At 34.9% G+C, this 19,993-nt stretch overlaps 1 protein-coding gene across 5 annotated transcripts in view; it reads left to right on the top strand.

Moving 5' to 3' along the window:
- Positions 1-19,993, top strand: part of LOC129235235 (regulating synaptic membrane exocytosis protein 1-like) — a 124,304-nt gene that overhangs the window by 55,542 nt on the left and 48,769 nt on the right. For all 5 annotated transcript variants that reach the window (XR_008581575.1, XM_054868941.1, XM_054868940.1 and 2 more), the window contains exons 2-4: positions 2,320-2,515; positions 8,026-8,270; positions 11,132-11,391. Coding sequence is in view for 4 of the 5 variants with exons in the window: in XM_054868941.1 (XP_054724916.1) it covers positions 2,320-2,515; positions 8,026-8,270; positions 11,132-11,391 (701 nt within the window). In the remaining variant the exon portion in view is untranslated. The remainder of the gene's footprint in view (positions 1-2,319; positions 2,516-8,025; positions 8,271-11,131; positions 11,392-19,993) is intronic.

The following is a 19,993-nucleotide window of genomic DNA, read 5'->3' as shown; positions in this document are numbered from 1 at the left end:
GTTCCATAAACAAGTTTTAAAACTGAAAATTTTATAAATCATGGCTTTTACTAATTTTACTGTGTGTGACTTACTCCCTTTAGAAAATCTGTATTTTCAAGAAATGATTGCTTGAATTCACGATATTGAAAATTATCTGCTTTCATCAGAAAAAAGATTACCTCGATCAAGCATTATGTCCTTCCCCTCCATTTTTTTCTCCAGGCAGTTTGCAATCGGTTTTATTTGAATTTTTTCCCTCTAGATATAGTAGAGCGCCAAATTCCTGTTTTTTTTTTTTTTACCAACAAACTTTTTAACAATTTGTTTTGCTCTGGGTGATATGCACCCCTACGCCTAAGATGGTCTGATGGGGAATCCAGGCCTGCTCTATAAAAGAAGTAAACGCACTAAGAGTCACCACAGTGAAGCATATTTTGGGGCTTTTTTAAACTGTGGGCCTACAATATTAATTACCACATTTGAAACTCAATGAACGTATTATAGCTCTACTCTTCCTTAATCGTCCCGTTTTTTTTAAATTCCAGAATGTCATTTTGTTAAAAATTTTTCCCAAATTTCAAATTTGATCCTTCAATGGCCATTGTACATGAGTCAATAGTGGCCTTATTGTTGTTTAGAAGTGGCCACCAGGTAGCCACTACTAGATCACAAAATAATATTATATCAGAAATAAGGCAGGTTAATATGTAAACATATTACAACCTATTGAAAGGAAAATCGAGTTGATTTATAAAAAACCTTCCTGATTCAGTAATGGCCACTCGGTGGCCACTTTTGAATTATCCTACTTTTTTGGTACTAGTAGTGGCCAGTTAAACTGTCAGCCAAGAAAGCAACTATTTCGAGTTAAAAACGTTTTAAACATGATCTTCCACATTTCATTACATGGTTACAGCTCTAAAAATATAATTTTTGAGCATTGTTCTATTCATAATATAACACAATATTTATATACCTCGTTATGGAGAAGCGTTAGAAGACAGCTGAAAAAACATGGACAATCCAGACCACCATACTGAATGGTTGATACCATTTTTCCATGATGCTCTACCTACTGCTCCTTGAACTGTTCCCTACAATATAGTTTGAGTTCTACCTCCTGCAAGTTTGAATCTTTTGGCAGAGCTGGAATCCTTATTTTTCAAATATAAATCTTAAAGTGGCCACTACTGGTGCATTTACCTTAGGTTTTGTTCATAAAAACTGCATCTTGATTTTTGAGGCAAGATTCTTATCAATTTCTAAATGCTGTTTTTACACTGTAACGTCACTAATTTCTGTTTTTGAAGGTGGCAATCGAATGGCAACTGATAGGTGATTTTTCAATCACTACTACTTTCATTTTGTGACCCATGGTAACTGATAAACTTGCCCTTAATTTATTTCACTGCTGGACGGGCGCAACTCATCACATTCGTGGCTACAAAAATGAACTTTTAGCTCTAGCATATCGGTGGCGCGAACCCATAAGATTTTGTCCCTTCTGAAAATCGTTGAACGAACTAGAAGAAGTTTTCGTTTTAAAAATGAGGGAATTGTGAATCAAAATTATACTGAAACACTAGTCATTCTTTGTTTTTAAAATGAAGCTTGTTATGCGAGAGCATTGAAACTGAATAATCGGCAATTTTTTGTGCGATGGAAGTGACGTAGTTGTTTTTGCCCTACGAAAAGTCGCACACGTGTTCTTCTCGCTTTATTTCTTTCTCTTTGTCCGTGGTTGTGCGTGTTACATTGAGTAAGGCTGTAGAGTAGTCGAACTGCACAGTGCTCAATTGGGCTCCGTATTGAATCCCGGTCAAGACGTTGCGTGTATATTTCAACATAATCGTATATATTTTAACAAAGAAGATAGATTGTAAACAATGATAACACTAAACAATACTCGAATCGCGTTGGCTATGCACACGTGTTTTAACGGATGCTCTATTGATTACCTACAGAAGGGACCCAATTGTACGGAGCCCAATTGAGCAGTGATTGTCAGTCAAACTGCACTGTGCACCAATATTAGTATGTGTACGAAAGCGGTGATAACTCTTCTGAAGAACGAAGAAGATGATGCGTAGTGACACATATATGCATAATTTTATGTAAATAAATGAACGATAAACACAATCTATGCTATTCCAAAGCAAAGCATCAATAGTTAAAATGTTTCCCTGTAGTACAGAAGTTTCATTTCGATCGTGTGTCTTTACGACACACCCAGTTATTATCATTACTTTTTTTTAAATTTTATTATTTATTTATTTTTGATATCATGGGTTGATATATTTTGCTTCTATAGTTTAATTATTTTTCCTACCATTACAGGAAAAGTGAGGAAGAGGTGCGGCTCTTAGAGGCCGCAATCCGCTTACGGAGCCATGAAAAGAGGGACGAACTGGAATCCACGTGCCACGTTTGCGCCAAGACCAAGTTTGCTGACGGAATCGGACATATCTGCCAACAATGTGGAATCCGGTGTTGCGCCCGGTGCGGAGTTAAAGTTTCTCTTCGATCTAGCAAAGTAATAAACACGTTTCTACCTTCCTCTCTTCAAAAATGTTTCAATTTTATGAATTGCATGTCTATTTTTGTGTTTCAATCGAAGAAACAAGGCTGTGATACGGCTAAAAATTTGTGTGCCGTTTTATTTAGTCGCAAAAGTTCCCTAACGGTACGATTCGTTTCTTAACTAATAACAAAAGTTCCCGTTAAAATGAAATGGAAATAAAAAAATTGCTGAGAACTTTTTTCTGCTTTTCATAAGGCCTTCTACACACAAGGCGGTTGGCTAAATCAGCGTTTTGAAAAAGTTGCTTGTCAACTAGTTGACTGACGTTTTTCACTGTCTTCACACGAGGCAAGTTGGATTAATCAACTTGTTTTCTAATTATCCGAATTTATACGAGCAGTTGCTTCAACCGATTTTAATATTTCATTATTTTAAATGCAATATCAAACATTATGCCAACCAATTTAGTTTTAATTCATCTAAACATTGCTTTGTAATAATTTCTTACTTTTAAACATTGGTATTCTACGCCATGTGAAATTGAACATGTGCAATGTTTGTGAAACAATGTTTAAAGATACGTAAAATGTTTGAAATCGTATTTAGCCATTAAAAAAAAAATTCACACTTGCGAACTAAAAGATTTTTTGAGGTAAAAAAAAATATTTTAAACACCAATTTGAAAACAGTTATAAAAACACCTTTACAAAATATTAAATAAAAAGTGTTTTTAAGTATAAAAAAGTCATTATTTACGAGCTGAATTTTGCAAAAAAAAAAAAAAAAAATGACTGGAGGTGAGGTGTCTGAACTTTTACGAGTGTAATATATTTTTTATGAGTATGTAATTCATTTTATTCTTTAATGAGTAAAGCTCTCGTGAACTCTCTTTTTACAATATTGATTCTCACCAATTCTTTCTAAGAATTACTTGCTGTTACTTACTTCTTATGGTACTTAGCATTCCTTAAAATTACTTGGTATTAATTATCATTTACTTTTTCTTCTTAATCGCTATTACATTCTCACTTATTCTTATTACATACTATTTGTTGCTATTACTTATTTATAATTATACTTACGTACGACTCAACAGGTGAATTCAAGTTTGTAGTTCTATTATTCGAATTATAGGGCCATCTTCAGATTATAATTATTTCTAAGATCTTCATATTTTAAACTCAATTGCACTCTAATTAAATGAACTCACACAGTTATTCCACAAGATTTAACGCTATTTTTTGTATAATTTCTTTGGAATTGGAGTATATACAGAATATATAATGCAGTAATATATGCTAGAAGAATATTTAACTTCAAATAAAAATTGTAGAAGAAGAGGTTGAGAATTTTGTATGAGAAACTATTTTTCATAGGTAGACATAGGAGATTAAGAACAAATTGCAATTTAATACAAAGTTTTTCTGAAAAATTCCGTATCTGAGAGAGATTGCCTCTGAAATATATCGTCTGTCTTCAAGAAGTGATTTTTTAAAAAAAAATTAAAACACAGTAGTAACAAAACTAAATGGAATTATTCAATTGCCTTCATAGACTAATAATAAGAGTAGACCGAGCTATGGCAACCCTTTTGCTGCTCATAAACCAAACCATGTGACTGGTGGATATCCTAGCAACAGCGGGCGTTGATCGAAGCAGACGATCAACGCGAGCGAGAAATAAAATAAATAGAATTGATGGAATACGGAAGAATGAGCTTTTATGAAATCCTATTTGTAAATTTGTTATTCTAAGTTGTAAATATTTTGTTAATATAGTGAGTTTTTCGTTTAGATAGTACTGTGCATTTTCTTTAGTCAATTTCAATAACTCTCTAAGCAATTAAAGATGCAAACGCCCAAAAAGAATCGGCAAACGGTAAGATTTTTTCATACAATTTCAATTTAAGATACCGATTAGTACATTTTTGCGTTAACCCAAAACGTTTACGCCATTCCGTTCACGCCAACGCTGACGTAGGATTTCCAAATGAAATAAAAGTTACTGAAAACTGTGATCAAAAACTAATTACGAATGTCAAAATAATGCATAACTAAAAGAAAAACAGTTCAATCTCTGCACCTGGAAAAAAAAAATATATAATGAAAACACATTACGTCTTAAAATACATGTCGAGCGCAAAACTATAGATAATGTTGCCATCTAGCAACCATGCTGAGAAAGTTTTCGCCAAGCCTTTCCACTAGTCACATGATGTATCCATGAACCAATTTTTTTCATCAGCAAGTCTGAGAAAGCTCGGTCTACTCTTATTATTAGTCTATGATTGCCTTATTATATAATTAATCGTTTGCTCACATTTAATTTTATAATATTTTGTGAACACGTTTTGGCAATGGTGAGAGCTATTATTACTTTCTTCTATATCTAATATACAGTGGCTCCCAAAAGTGTTCGTACACTTTGAAATTTTTTAGTAAAACCAAAATAACTCGAAACTGAATTCGGATATGAAGTCTAATATTTTTTCACATCATTCCTATGTCATTCTAAATACAATCCATTGGTTTTTTCAAAATATTGTCGGATCTTCTTTTTGAAATGGGTCAGAAAACGAAGAGACAGAGAAATAACACGCCACAAAAGTCATCGTACACTCAAATATTTTCGAATAAATTCATGATTAAAATTATCATATGCCGTTTTATTAATATTTTTGCATTATAAGTCATTTGGCTTTAATTTTTTGTTTATTTATTCCTTAATATTGTGCTTATTACTGTAAAATGACTGGTATTCGTAAAAAACTGCAAACACCATTCAAAATTTGAATTTTTTTCCCACAGTAGTGGTAAATTGGTTTGAAATGTCTCTAAATTAGTTAATTTATTTGTTTGTTTAGTAAAGTGCTTGATAAAATGCTTTAAAGAAAGAAATCGGACCGGAAACAAGGTAAGAAAAGGTCAACCGGCAAAGTTGACAAAACGTGATCGGAGATTTAAAGTTAAAATATTTATGAAAAATACACATTTGAGTGCTGTAAAAGTTTCTGCAGAGTTAAATGAAACATTTTACGTTTAATTTGCACCTGAAATTGTTCGCCAAGTTCTCTGATTAGCTGGATTAAATGGGACCTCTTCCAGCAGAAATTTTCTTGGTCGTGCGAAAAACAGAAAGCTTAATGTTTTCGTCGCAAAATCAATGATAAATAAGCTAAAAACATTTTGTAATCACGTCTTACTTACAGATAAAAATTAATTTAACATTTTTGGTTAAATTGTTGGATAACTGCAAGGAGAAGAAAAAATTAAGAACTTAATCCTAAGAACTTATTTGGATCAGTTAATCAGGACGTTGGAGGCGTTCTAGTGTGAGGGTGCATATTAGCATCAGGACTTGGTAGTTTGTAATTTTTTGATGAAATAATGAATCATGTTGTTCCTTTAAATATTTTAAAAAACCAATTTTAAACTCTTAGCCAAAAATTTGGTTATTGGAAACAACTTTGTTTTTTTATCAAGATAACGATAAGAAGCACACGGTTTTCAACGTTTGCGTCTAGTGCCTCGAAAATTGTCCTAAAGTTTAGAAAATACCCCCTCAATCTCCAGATTTTAACTTAATGTAACGTATTTAGAGATATCTGGAGGCTAGATTACGAAAATAGGGCATTTAAACGAAAATAGAGCTAGAAACAGTAAGACTCGAAGTGTGGCTGAACACTTACTCAGAAATTACGCAAAAAAAAAGAAAGAAAAAGAATGAAATCTATTGCCAGATGTTTAAAAGATGTTATTAATACTGTATGATATTCTACTAGTTAATAACTTAATCAAAAGTTAGATTATTCAATAATATATATACATTTTATAAAGTGTACGAAGACTTTTGTGAACTAAAATTTCCGGCATTTTTTAGTTTTTGATTTTTAAAAAATTAAGTTTTAATATTTTTTAAAAACTTTTCATGTAGTTTTGTTAAAAATTGATCATAGATCTTATAATTAAATACCTGTTCCGAAATATTAATTCTAATCAATGGATTGAGGTCTATTTCGTTGAAAGTCGTAGGTGTAAGAAGACTTTTGGGAGCCACTGTATAGAAGAAAGTATTGGATTCGTGCAAATTTTCGAATTTCGAATTTTGACGGATTCGAACGTTTTGAGGTGTGCTGAGTCCATTTCGACTATTTTTTGGAAAATGTCTGTCTGTCTGTGTGTGTATGTGTGTGTGTATGTGTGTGTGTATGTGTGTGTGTGTGACCAGTTTTTTGTGGCCGCTCTACAACAAAAACTACCGCAGGAAATCGAACGAAATTTGGTACACATATGTGCCCTTATGTGAACTTGTGCCCATTGGTTTTTGGCGCGAATTCCTCCAAGGGGGGTGGAGCATTGGGAAGTTTTTTGAGTTACGCGGGCTTGCTATTCCTCAGGAAGTAACTGGCGGAATCAAACAAAATTTGGTCCATATGTTGCCATTAATAGGGACAGGTGCTGATTCAATTTTGGTGTCAATAACTCAAACGGGGGTTGAGCTATAGAACGTTTTTTGTCGTCAATTGTGACTGCTGTATCTCAAGAAATAATGAACGGAATGAAAGAAAAATTTATCGGCAAGTAGCCCTTAGTGGGTATAAGAGCTGATTTTATTTTGGTGTCAACAGCTAAAAAGGGGGTAGCGCAATTGCCCGTTCTTTTTTTCCATTGTGAGTGCCCTAGCTCAAGAAGTAATGCTACGTTCTGGTTGAAATTTGGAATATAAGTGAATCCATATGTAAACAGACTTTGGTTCAATTTTGACGCCAATCGCTCCAAGAGGTGTTGATTTTTTTTTTTTTTTGCGAATAAAAATAGCTTTATTAATGCAACAATAAGAAAGATAAATCGTAATAGATTGTCGTCTGCGTATTTCTCGTGATTTTAATTGTATGGAAATGACCGGAAATATTATCTCAATGATTTAAAATTTTTAACTGTTGCCATCTTATGTTTGTTAACAAATAAAATATGTGTAATTAATTCAAGCAAGGCTTTTAAAATGACTTTCAATTTTCGCTCTTTGCTTTGCTTTTGTAATAATTCAGACATTGGGATGGTCGTCAAGTTTTTGCATGTGTAATTTTGTTTTTGTTGGGAATATTGCTTCCTCGTTAAGCATGGGGAGGGATCAGAATTATAAGAAAGATATAGAAGAAAGTTTCGTGATGGCCACAACATACTAGTTTTTTAAAGAATGTGAAAGAGAAAAAGAGTGTGTGTGCTATGAGCTTTTGAAGATTTAGTCTTTCTTGAAGGATATAATAAACGATTAGTTAATTAATTTATTTATTGGTGTGCATCGTTGCAATACATTTTCAAAAAATAATAATGTGGGTTTTTCATGAGAGTAATTAGTAAACTTTAACAGATTTTTTGAGTGATGCTGCAAGAAAAATTCTAACAACGGTGTTAGCCAGATGATTACGGTAAGAACTTAATCCCTCAAAGTAAAACCGACCTCACAGATTTTTCATATTAATGACTACTTTGCATAAGTTTTTTTCCCTGTCTTTGCATTAGACTATTTGGCTGTGCATCGTTTGTCGTAAAAAGAAAGAGCTGCTGACCAAGTTCGGCAAATGGATGAAAAACGACCACAAGTGGGGTCGAGCCCACAGCCTCGAAGAGGAGGCGGATGCGCAGCGCAAGATGGAATTCCCAGACACCAGCATGCACCGGCGCTATCCGTCCCAGATCAACATCTCGCTACCTTCTTCTTCTTCCTTCTGGCGTGATGACAGAAGACCACAACCAATCACCCTCAGGTACGCACGGGGCTAGCCTCATCAATTTTGACTTTCAATTCCTTACATACAAGTTCCGGTAGTAGAATTTGTTTCACCAGTCTGTGACATAGAATAAGGTAATCACTTGGGGAGGCCCAGCCCGCTATACTAAAAAATTGAAGCCGGAAGTTGCACCGCTGTATCCCAAGATCCTTAGCTTCTTGCTAAATATCTTGAGATATATTTTGACATTCCAAAAGATCTGGACTGAATCTCAATTGGATGTTAATTTAAACTTAGATGTTATTGCAAGTTTATGAAGCACATTTCTGGAATAGCATTAAAACATGAATTAAAATCCAAACCAATCCACCAGGTACTTTATTCGGTCTCTTTGCGAGATTGGTAAAAACTATTCTCGCAAAGCGATAATGATATCATAACACCGCTCAGCATTGCACCGCTGTATCCCATAATTCACTGCTTCAATTTCATCTCCTTTTTACCATAGACCGGGCCTCTCTATGTGAATTTCTTTACTCTATGGTCTATGATGACGATCAAAAACATAAAAAAAAATAGTCTGTAACCTAAAACCTAATCATAAAATTTAATCGGAAAGTAGAAACGCTGAAAAATAAGAGGCTAATGCCAGTACATGCTGCTTGTGAATCATATCCCTGAAAATACGGTACAAGTCTTCATGAGCTGAAATTACAGATTTTTTTTTCCTTTAAAAACGTTAGGTTGTTTTTTCTCCCCCACTTAAGAAATAGTCTGCAGGCTTTCACACAAATCTGTGATACAAGTCACGGCGTTGCGCTATTTCTGCTTCCGATATGCAAGGTGAATCTGAAAAAGTGACCAGAGTTTTAAGAGGTGATAGAGAACACCAAAATAATTCGGAATCACACTACATTGCAAGGTCGGAAATGCTTTCATTGTGCTGTAGAAATCGTTCTGCAACAGTTCAATAGAAAAACGGTTTCCCTTTAAGTACTGAAAGTATGAAATCAGCTTGCTAGTCTTTCGTTTAAACACTACAGTTGAGGCAGTGAGAAGCCAGGGGATAAAAGTACCAAAATTAAAAATTTGGAGATAACCAGTACAAATGGTAGGTGAACTTCTTCTCTGTTTTGGGTCAAAAGAGAGTACTAGTAGCTCTACTAAGAGAGTACTCTCTAAAGAGAGTACTAGTAGGCTGGTTGATGCTGCTACACAACATGATATAGAAAAGCTTTGCAATGAAAGCCTACCAAAAACCGAAACTTTAAACACGATTTTCTCAAAACTTGAAAATATCCACTTATATCCCTTTTCTTCTCACTGCATCAAATGTTAAGGAAAAAACCTCTTCAGTGGTATAAAAACTTGATATCAATAATTTTTTTTTTTTTTTTTTTTTTTTCACAGTTTCATTTTTAGCATCGCGAGCTTAGGACTTTTTGCATTGTAAAGTGGGTGTCTTGCAATCTCAAAACATTTTTATTCGACGTTTTCAATTTTTTAGTTCCATTTAGGATTTTTTTCATATAAAAATAACTATATTTCATTGCGTGCACTACCCTCGTAGAAAACTTCAATACTCTCGAAATCCCGTAAAGCGCCCTCTATCTCATGAAGAATTTATTTCTGATCCTGCAAGCTATGTGATTTCGAATCGTCTCTATGAACTCTTAAAGCTTTGGCCCTTTTTTTAGATTCATCCTGTATATGTAATACACACAGACTCATTTGACATTGCATTGAAATTCATTAAAAGTAAATTAGTACATTTTAATGACTCACCGTGCCTTGTTACTACGCTAAATGCATGCTTTCAATTTCAATTCAACAATAAACCATTCCTATACGTTAAAAATAGAGTTCAATCTTTGATCAAGAAGTCAGTTTAGTCTAGTCAATTTTTTGGCGCATCCATAAGCTTTTCATCGTATGGTAAATTTGTCTTCGATTGGCAAAAAGAACTTTGGCTTATTGCAGGTATCTTCGAACAGCAATAAGAGAATTCCTTGTGTAAAGGGGAAAAGCGTTTCGTTGCAGGTAGAATTTTTGATCTACTGTTTGCCAGGGGGAAAGCGGGACGATTCAGAAGCGGACATCATCTCGCTTCTGAATTGCTAGTGCCACATCGTCAGATATCAACTGCAGGTTACAATGTAATAGAGTGTTCCCTACTTTAGACTTCGAACCGGTTGAATGTATTTTCTTTGAACACGTTTTAAAATGAGAACGTGTATAGTGCGGATCTGGCTAGTTGAGCTATGACCTTAACAACGTTTACATCTTTTGAGGGAGGCTAGTGAAAAAGAAACGCGTTATTGGCACCGATTTGAACTGGAATATTTTTGAAAAATTGCTACGGAAGTACCCCGACTCAACTCAGCAGAAATCAATTTTCTTATCACCCGAAACAGAGGTAGCACTGAATATTGACAGTTGAACATTGTCTGAGTCGTAGCTCAACTTATAAGAGCCACACTATACTAGACGGCAACGTTTCTCCACAATAAGGAAAAAAACTGAGCCTAAGTGAAGGGAATAGTTCTCAGTGAGGTTTCTGAATTTTAAAGAAAGTTAGGCCCTTCACATTTATAATATGGCTAACCTGTTAAACCCCTCTTTATAAACTTTTTCTTCCATAATAGTAAATTGTTAAACATCTTCAATTCTACGCACAGTGCGGAGTAGCACATTCATTTAGAATCGCGAGCAAGTCAATAACAGCTCACAGACAATTGACGATCTCCTTTAATTAGCCTAACGGGTAGCTAGTAAGTGTGTCGTTTTATGTGTTTACTCGATTTTCCTAGATTTCCTTCCACGTGTTTTGATGTCCTTGTCACGAAACTTAGAGAACACGTGTATATACAGATCTTTGCTTGGCTTCTTTTTTCCAGGTCTGAGGACCGAGTACCCCCCGCGATGAGTCGCGAAGAGCTGCGGCCTTCCCCGGGCCGGCGTCGCTCGTCCGTCGACGTGCTCCGAAACGACTCTCTCAGCTCGGACCAGTCGGAGAGCAACCCCGCCCGGCCTCCCCCGCGCCCTCGCCGGGCCGGTAACAACGGGGGAGGCCGGCGTAGGCACTCGGGCAGCAGCGAGTCGGAGGACGAGGCACGCTCCACCCCATCTTCCTGCGCGGACTCCGAAAGCGACCGAGGTCAGTCACTTCATGCTTGCTTCGATGTTCAAGAGTTTTGATTTTTTTCTTTGTTTTCATGCTTTGAAAAAACAATGGCACTTGTCAAAGGCGCCGATAGAGGTAACTCTCCGTGGAAGTTTCCTAGAGGCGCAGGAACTTGTTTAGACTTGGTACGGTACCATACATTTAATCATTGTCGCAGATTGGTGAAAATTATTGGAAATTAAGCAGGCACGTCATTTTAGATTTTGAAGTGGAGGAGGGGCCAATGCTGCATATTCAATACAAATTCTAATTTATAAACAAAAAAGCACGCCCACTTGCATGTAAAAACATTTATTTTTCAAAGTCAGGGCGCAGTTGACCCAGTGAATTGACTAAATGACGGGCCTGCAGTGCCATATCGTTTCCATCGCCTCTGAATTTTTCAAAAAGAAAATGTCTCCCATGCGAGAATCTTTTTAATCCTATCTTCTTTTTTAAAAATATTTCTGAGTGTTACACAGTTACCAATTGATATGATTTCTAATGTGTACCGTGAAATTTGAGTATGAGCTTCTGTCTCAGTGAGGAAAAAATCGCAGTTCGCAGATGTTCTGCATTAATAATACACTCACTGACAAAAGTTAAGCACGAAGAGGAAAATGTAAATTTCCGGAAACTGATCCGAATTGGAGAGGTTGTATTTCGCTACAGAGGTAAATAGAAGTATGCAAATATGTTAGGTAACAGCCAATCACGGTTTCTTGTCGAGAATTGGGCAGAAAAGGCAGTTAGTTGTACAAGAAGGCTGCATTGTGAAGGGTTACGGGAGTTGTTTGTAAATGCCGATAAAAGGTGTTTAGAACCTTCGTACGATTGATTTTCAAGACAGGCGTTTGTATGGCTTCCAGAAGACGAATGGAAGATTCTGAGCGATAGCATGCTGTCGGGATCATTGAAGCAGGACGATCAATCACAGATCTTACTCTTTTTTTTTTGGCGTTCATCACTCCATTTCATGATTATAGAAACAATTTATAACGAGCGAAACAGTTGTACGAAGACCTGTGACGGGTCACCCAAGGGTTAGAACCCCGCGGAAGATGGATATATTGCTGTTTCAGCCAAACGGAAGCGAAGAGAGACCTCCACATGTGTGACATCTATGGTTGCAGCGGTCATTGGTAAGACGATATCTGCCACTATTGTGCACATAAGGCTAATCATGAATGGGCTGTATGACTGGGTATCATGAGTTTGTGTTCCTTTCTCCGTCCAATCCGAAGGGGCGCGATTAAAGTTGTGCCGCCATCATGTCAGTTGGACTGTTTCTGATTGAGCAATGTTATGTTTACAGATGAGTCAAGATTTGCTCTGCAACTCGTTGGCAAGCGTGTAAGGGTCTGGAGAGAACAAAGCACACGTTATCATTCCCAGAGCATTACCGAAAATCCCGCATTTCGAGGTGGAAGTATCATGGTCTGGACAGGGATATCGTTGGGGAGTCACAGCTACCTGCACATCTACAGACTGGGTTCTGTGACGGCTATACGGTGTCGGGATGATGTCCTAAACCCCACTGTGAGATTGTACGCTGCTGAAGTGGGTCCTGCTTTCATTTTAAGGGACAATAATGCGCGTCCCAATAAAGCTGCCACCGTTGATGGCTGCCTGGAAAGTTAGGGTATTGTGCGTATGGACTGGCCGGCGTCCTTGCCCGACCTTAATCTCATTGAAAAGCTTTGGGATGCCCTTTGCCGTGCTGTGTGTACACGTTTCCCACCCGCAGTCACCTCGCGGTGTTGGAAACTGCTCTACAGGAAGAATGGCAATTTCTCGACTCTGTGGTGGTTGATCAGCTCATTAAAAGCATAATTAAACGCTATGAACTGTGTATTCAGACGAGGAGTGCTAAGATATCCAATTAATGTCAGTTTTTGTTGCTTGTTTGAATTTAAACAATATTTTGTAAATGGTTCCAATATGACGTCATCTTATAAATTATGTAAATTTACTATTTTTTCCATTTCTGTATGTAATTCTTGCTTTTATTCATTGCCTAAATATTTTTGCTACTTTCCCTCCGCATTTATTGTCGATCAAAGCAGTACTTATCCATTTTTTCGCATTTTATTTCTCCGTGCTAAATATTTGGCAGTGAGTGTATTACATTCTCCTGTAACCACCTTTATTTTCGCCAATATGTCATTATTCTCCCTTGAGATTTTAGCATGTCGGTGCTTTTGGTGTTAAAAATGTTGCAATAAAAAGGGTAGCCAATTCAATCATAAATAAAAAGGAAAAATAATTCGATAACTAATAAACTGTCATGCCGTGATATATTTCGTCAATGATTACTCATTCATGGTACAAAACAAGTTTTTCTGCAATAGAAAGGGGGCCATAACATTATTGTGTGCCTGTATTTGGGCGGGGTAAAGTTTTTAATGTGTGTCTTTCAATTTTGCGAGGAAAAAAAATATTGTAATATTTGGCGAAAGTATATAAGGTACTAATAGTTTTCACAACTCTATCTAATTCATGCCCAGTGATGTAATATCCATACCATAGGTTGGTTCACGTAAACTAATTAAAATATGCAGATTTTGTATCAAATATTTATAATATATTCAGCGTTTTAAAAATGTTTCAGAAAATTGGTTGTACTTCTCTTACTTTCTATCTAAAACTAGAGGGTTTTTTTTTCGTTTACAAAACTAAATTATATTTGACACTTTCATCAACCCAAAAAATTTGAACACGTTAATAAATGACAAAAGTTACTTTTGTACCTATGCAAACGTATGCGTATCAAAAGAAAGTGCATTTAAAAGAGAGAGTTCTCGAGTTATTTTATTTTGAATCTGTGGGTTATTGTAATTTGCAGTTGAAATTATTCAAACTGAAATTCGAAAATATCCATCGACAGGTTTAGTGAAATTTATCTAAACCACACGAGCAAAAAGTTAATTTCCCTATTAAACTTTCAGAAAGATTAGTTTGTGTGTACATTTTAGGCTTCCGAATACCGATTATCAATTCTTAGAAAACAAGGTATGTTATTGGAAAATAATTTAAAGAATTCAACTTCAGAACGTTTCTGCGCAGTACCTTGGCATTGACGCAGATAATAATACTAATATATTTGCTGGCGTGAACAGTTTATAACCTATATCTTCGTATTTCCTGAAAATTAAAATATAGATGATGAAGAACTAGTTATTTTACATCATGCATAGCTTTCAATCAAAAATTTATCATTGAACGAAATACATGTTTACAGTTACAAGTGTATCAATAACTGATACATTTAAATTCGAAATCATGCTATAAATATATCCACATGAATTGAGAATTCAGAAAGGCTTCTTTTATCGAAAATTACATACATTTGTTGGAAATAAAATAATTTTTTTTGAGGCAGTATATACATGGTAATATGATGAAATAATCAAAATGGTATATTTGGAGAAAAAAAGCTAATATATATATATATATATATATATATATATATATATATATATATATATATATATATATATATATATATATATATATATATATATATATATATATATATATATATTAGGATGCATACCCTCTTATTTTTTTCCTTTTACATCAAAACCGTTGTAAAAAAAGTTTCATGAAATTTGAAGCTCGGTAACCCGTGCCGACTTGCGCCTAAAGACCTAAAAGTGCAAATAGCACGTATATTTATAAGCAAGCGAACGCTGGTGAAGCGGTACTTTGCGAAGTTCAAGACAGTTGTAGATAGTGCACAGAAAACAAATGAAAACAGAAAAAACATATGTTGGGGGGGGGGGGAGGGGGCTTATCCGTGGCAATTTGCGAACCGTCAAACGTGTCAGTACGAATACGATCCGGTCAGCGAGCGCAGTATAGTCATTCCATAGGGAACGAAACATGGCACTGGAATTGCAAAGTTCGAAAAAAGAGATATTTTTAATAGGAGTCGTAAAACAACAAATTACGGGTTTGAAACTTCCCTCTGACGGACAAGTTCTGTTTGTTTTGTTTTATAACATTCGAGAAGTAAATTTAACCATCAGTGAAATTGCAAATCTCGCTATTCGGGAATGCATCATCTTTTAGGAAAAGACAAGCATTCCCACCAAATCGTTGCCAAATTGTGTGAATAAACTTAAAAACTTGTATCAAATTTGGAGGGACTTACAAAAAAATGCAAAACAAAAAAAAAAAAAACTGCAAGAAGTATTCAAGCAGCGCCAACAAGAATTTGATGAGGAAAGGACTCGACTTCGAGCTGTCGAAGAAGGAAACAGGCGCATGAAATGCGATTCCGCTTCAACATCCTCGGAATTGTATGAACCTGTACAAAAAAATTCCTCTTCGAGCTCTAGTGAAAATATTAATTCAGAAGATTTCCCTGAAACATATAAAGCAGTACCTGGAACAAGTTTATCAGAACCTAGAACAAGTATATCAGAACCTGGAACAAGTATTCTAGAACCTGAAACAAGAATTATCAGAACCTGGAACTAGTAAATATGTAATGAGGAGCGATTTTATTGTTCCAAAGTCAGTTGCTGCATTGGACAGGTATCCAAATATACGAGATTATATGTTTATTCTTGAAGCTACTATTAACGCACTTGGGTGTAACATTGATGAATTTCCCATAGGTATCTTCAATTCAAAGAATTCGAACCGAAAAGCGGAAGGAGCACGAGGAAAGAATAAAAATTGGTTTTCAGTACAAGGTACCACATGTAGTGAATTTACATTGGGATATGAAACTGTTACCTGCTTTGAGTGCTCAAAAATCAAAAGAATATCGCTTATCTATAGTAGTGATGTTCCGGATATCCGTAGGAAAATAAAGATCTGTATCCGTATCCGTATCCGTTACTTTTTTGACGGATCTTAAACGGATTATTTCTATTCTAAAAATTTTTAAATATTTAAATAAAATGCTCTTAAATTCCGTTTAAATTAGGTTTTATTCCCTATTTAAATTATAAGGTATCATTTCAGAAGCTAATTTTTACCCCCACCCCCCACCCCCGTTGCAAAAAGTAAGGGGAAATAAGTTTTAAAAGTGTGTATCAGTGTCTTTTTGTGGCATCGTAGCTCCTAAACTGATGAACCGATTTTGATAGTTCATTTTTCGTTCAAAAGGTGACTTGATCGAAAGTGTTCTTAGCTTGGCCTCGTTTTTGTAGAACTTTAATTACCGGAGATATTAATTAAAAACCGATTTAACGTTTTTCACAATTAAAAATGTACCCGTACGTTAAAAATGTTGTCCGTAATTGAAAGAACGAAGTTTTCTGCGTTTGATATTTATTTGAAACTTCCAACTTATATGCAGTAGGAGTTATAATCTTGTTAAGTAAACTTTAAATGCAATTCTAAGCCTTTATACGCGTGATTAGTAGCGATTTCATAGTCGGAAGATAAGGATAAAAAGCTCAATGATTCAAAACTTTTACCTGCTCTCAGTTCATATTTGATAACAAATGTGTGTTCTGACCCGCGAAATTCATCTTAATATGAGGTCGACTCTCTGGGATATGTTTTGTTTTTCAAAGTTTTAATTTAATATTAGTTTTTGTTATTGATTTGGGGTTTCTGTTATTCTTCATTTTTGTTTTCCTCGGCATCCTTAAAAAAAGTGAGACTAAATTCTCTATTTACTGTTTGTAAAGCTGTTCCCGGCTCTGTATTTCGTCGGTCTGAGAAGTTCGGTGGAATGGGTCAGCGCTGCATTTATGCTGAAATAAAATGGGAAAAATTATTTCTATCCTGTAAAGTAGCAGCTTTACACTCTTGCTCCTGTATCCTACATCTGACGAGTAAGCTAGAAATAATTTTTCACATTCCATCAAAGCATTAATGCAGCGCTGACCCATTCCTTCCAACTCTCCCTCAATTTTAACGGAGATTTCTTTAAAGAGTAAATCATAGTCTTGATTATATTTTTGCCGCAGTTGACATTTTTTGAAGAAACTGCCATACCTTCCGTAATAAATAACTTCCGTAACAAATTTTACATTTGGATAGTTGAATTGGGTTTAAAAAAAAAATGAGATCTGTATCCGTATCCGTATCCGCGGATCTTGACACTAATGATCCAGATCCGTATCCGTATCCGCCGATCTACTTTTTTAACGATCCGGCACATTACTAATCTATAGTCATTTCATAAGGATGTGACAAACAACTCACTGCTGAGACTAAACTGGATAATTTTACAGGAATAGAACAAACACAGGCTGTTTGAAAGGCAGTTTTAGATTGGGATCTCGAAGACAAAGTTCAAAACTCTTTGTTGTGATACTACCACCAAACAGGTCCTTTAAGTGGCTCTTGCGCTATTCTTGAGCAACTATTTGATAGAGAAATGCTTTCCTTTGCTTGCCGCCATCATATATATGAACTGATGTATCCCACTAAATCACAGTGCTATGGAGGAGCTGCGGAGTTGTTCCGAACTGTACCCTAACTTGGAAAATTTACTTGGCTTTTACCGTGCTGAACTCACTAATATTACGGTCAGGGATTACTATTAAGAGTTGATAGAACTGCCTATCATATTTTTAGGTGGAGATACAGAAAATGAATTTAAAATAAGACCACCGGGAGCCATGCACCAAGCTCGATGGACGGCTCGAGCGATTTACTCCCTAAAACTATTACTATTTAGTTCACAACTAAAATTAGATACGAAGGAAAATGAAACATTGTTTGATGTCTGCTTGTTTATAGTAACAATATACGCGAAACTATGGCTTCAATGCATTTTGGCAGTCAAAGTACCCAACAAAGATTTGTGCTTTTTGAAAAAGTGTACGAAAATTAAAGACCCAATTATCTCAAAAGCTGCTCTACGAAAATTCATCCAGCTTTTATGGTATGGTCAATAATATTTCATTCTTCGATGTGAAAAAGGCTGTCTCAATGCTTAGAGCAGTAAACGATGCAGCTGAAAGAGCGGTAAAAATGATGCAGGACTTTCATGGTTTGCTTACAGCTGATTAGGAACAAAAACAATTTATGTTACGTTGCGTTCAAGAGCACCAGAAGCTCTATCCTGACTGCAAAAAGCAAACATTGGAAAAAAAAATATGTGCAGTAATGTTTCTTGCAGTCTAATATTGTTGTAAATATCTGCTCTAAATAAATTGACGTCACGTGTAATAAGGAATTATACAGTTAGCAATCTTCCCACTGTAGTCGCCGTACAGGATTTCAGGTCCAAATTTGACCTCAAGTCGGCACGGGTTCCCGTTATTTTATTGCAATAAAATTTTTTCCTCATGTTTCTGAGGTAAAAAGGAAAAAATTTAGAGGTTATGCGTATTCGATTTCACAAAAATTTTTTTTCACTATTATATCTTGGGACACCTTAATATATATATATATATATATATATATATATATATATATATATATATATATATATATATATATATATATATATATATATATATATATATATATTCTTAAAATGATCATACTAGTAGGTAAAATTTGCTAAAACACTCACAAAAAATTGCGACAGTACAAATTAAAAACTGTAACTTATAGACCTAGAAAAAAAATAAGAAGAATGATGATAAAATAGAGTCATTTTGCTATTACTACCAGCAGCATGTTAACTATAAGAAGAAGTATCATAAATATTTCATTATCATTGTTTGTTATATATTTCTTTTAATGAGTCACTGCCATAATAATATAGGGTTTAGACCCTTGTTTCAAATTAAAGTTGTTTTGTGTAGCTATTTCAATGCTCTGCATAAAGAAATCTATACATGCTGAAATGAAAACTTTCCATCTCTTTTGTACTGCAGAATAATCCTAGATCATAAACAGGGGATTATAAAACTATCAGAGAGAGGATTATACACATAGAATGTTTTTTAAAATTTAATGAAGAGGGGGAACAAAATCGTCACAAATTTATTTCAAATCAACAAAACATGTTTCATCTATATGAGTTTCAATTAGAAACTGTCGGATTATTTGTGTTTAGTATTGCCTTCTTCAAAATTCGAAAACTTTATGAAATTCTGTGTTGTTTTAAAAATGACAATTCTTAATAAAAGTATGAAACGATTTTAATTTATTAGTCATAAAACTTAAAAGGTTTACCAGAAAGAAAATAAAGTTAACGGTTTTAGGCTGGTATCTATATCTTTTATGTGGAACCGCGGAAAATGAAACACACTTCCTTAAAATGAAACATTACATGTCAGTTGAAGACATTTAATTACGGAACTTTTCTATACTTTCTACAGTTTTGAACAACCAGCCCAAGTTGAAATTTTAAAGCCGTTAATTTTATGCCACCATTTTTAGTTCAATGTTATATAGTTACTGAAACAGATATATCACTTAATTTTTAAAAGGTAGCTCAAACTGTTTGTATTAAGCAGTTTAGATCGCGTTTCCAGATTAATGATCAAATCTGTATCTTTTCATGGATTTCTTTTCATACTATTCACAAAATATTTGAATGTTTTAACTATTGTCGTTTACGGTATTTTAAACGGTTCGACACAACAGCTTTTTTATTTCAAAAACTGATTAAAATGGACACAAAAATAGCCAACAGTTTCAGCTTCATTTAATAGCAAAAGTGATAAGT

The sequence above is a fragment of the Uloborus diversus genome, chromosome 2 (assembly GCF_026930045.1).
Source record: "Uloborus diversus isolate 005 chromosome 2, Udiv.v.3.1, whole genome shotgun sequence".
NCBI classification, from domain to species: Eukaryota; Metazoa; Arthropoda; class Arachnida; order Araneae; family Uloboridae; genus Uloborus; species Uloborus diversus.
This window is presented reverse-complemented; position numbering and strand designations above follow the sequence as displayed.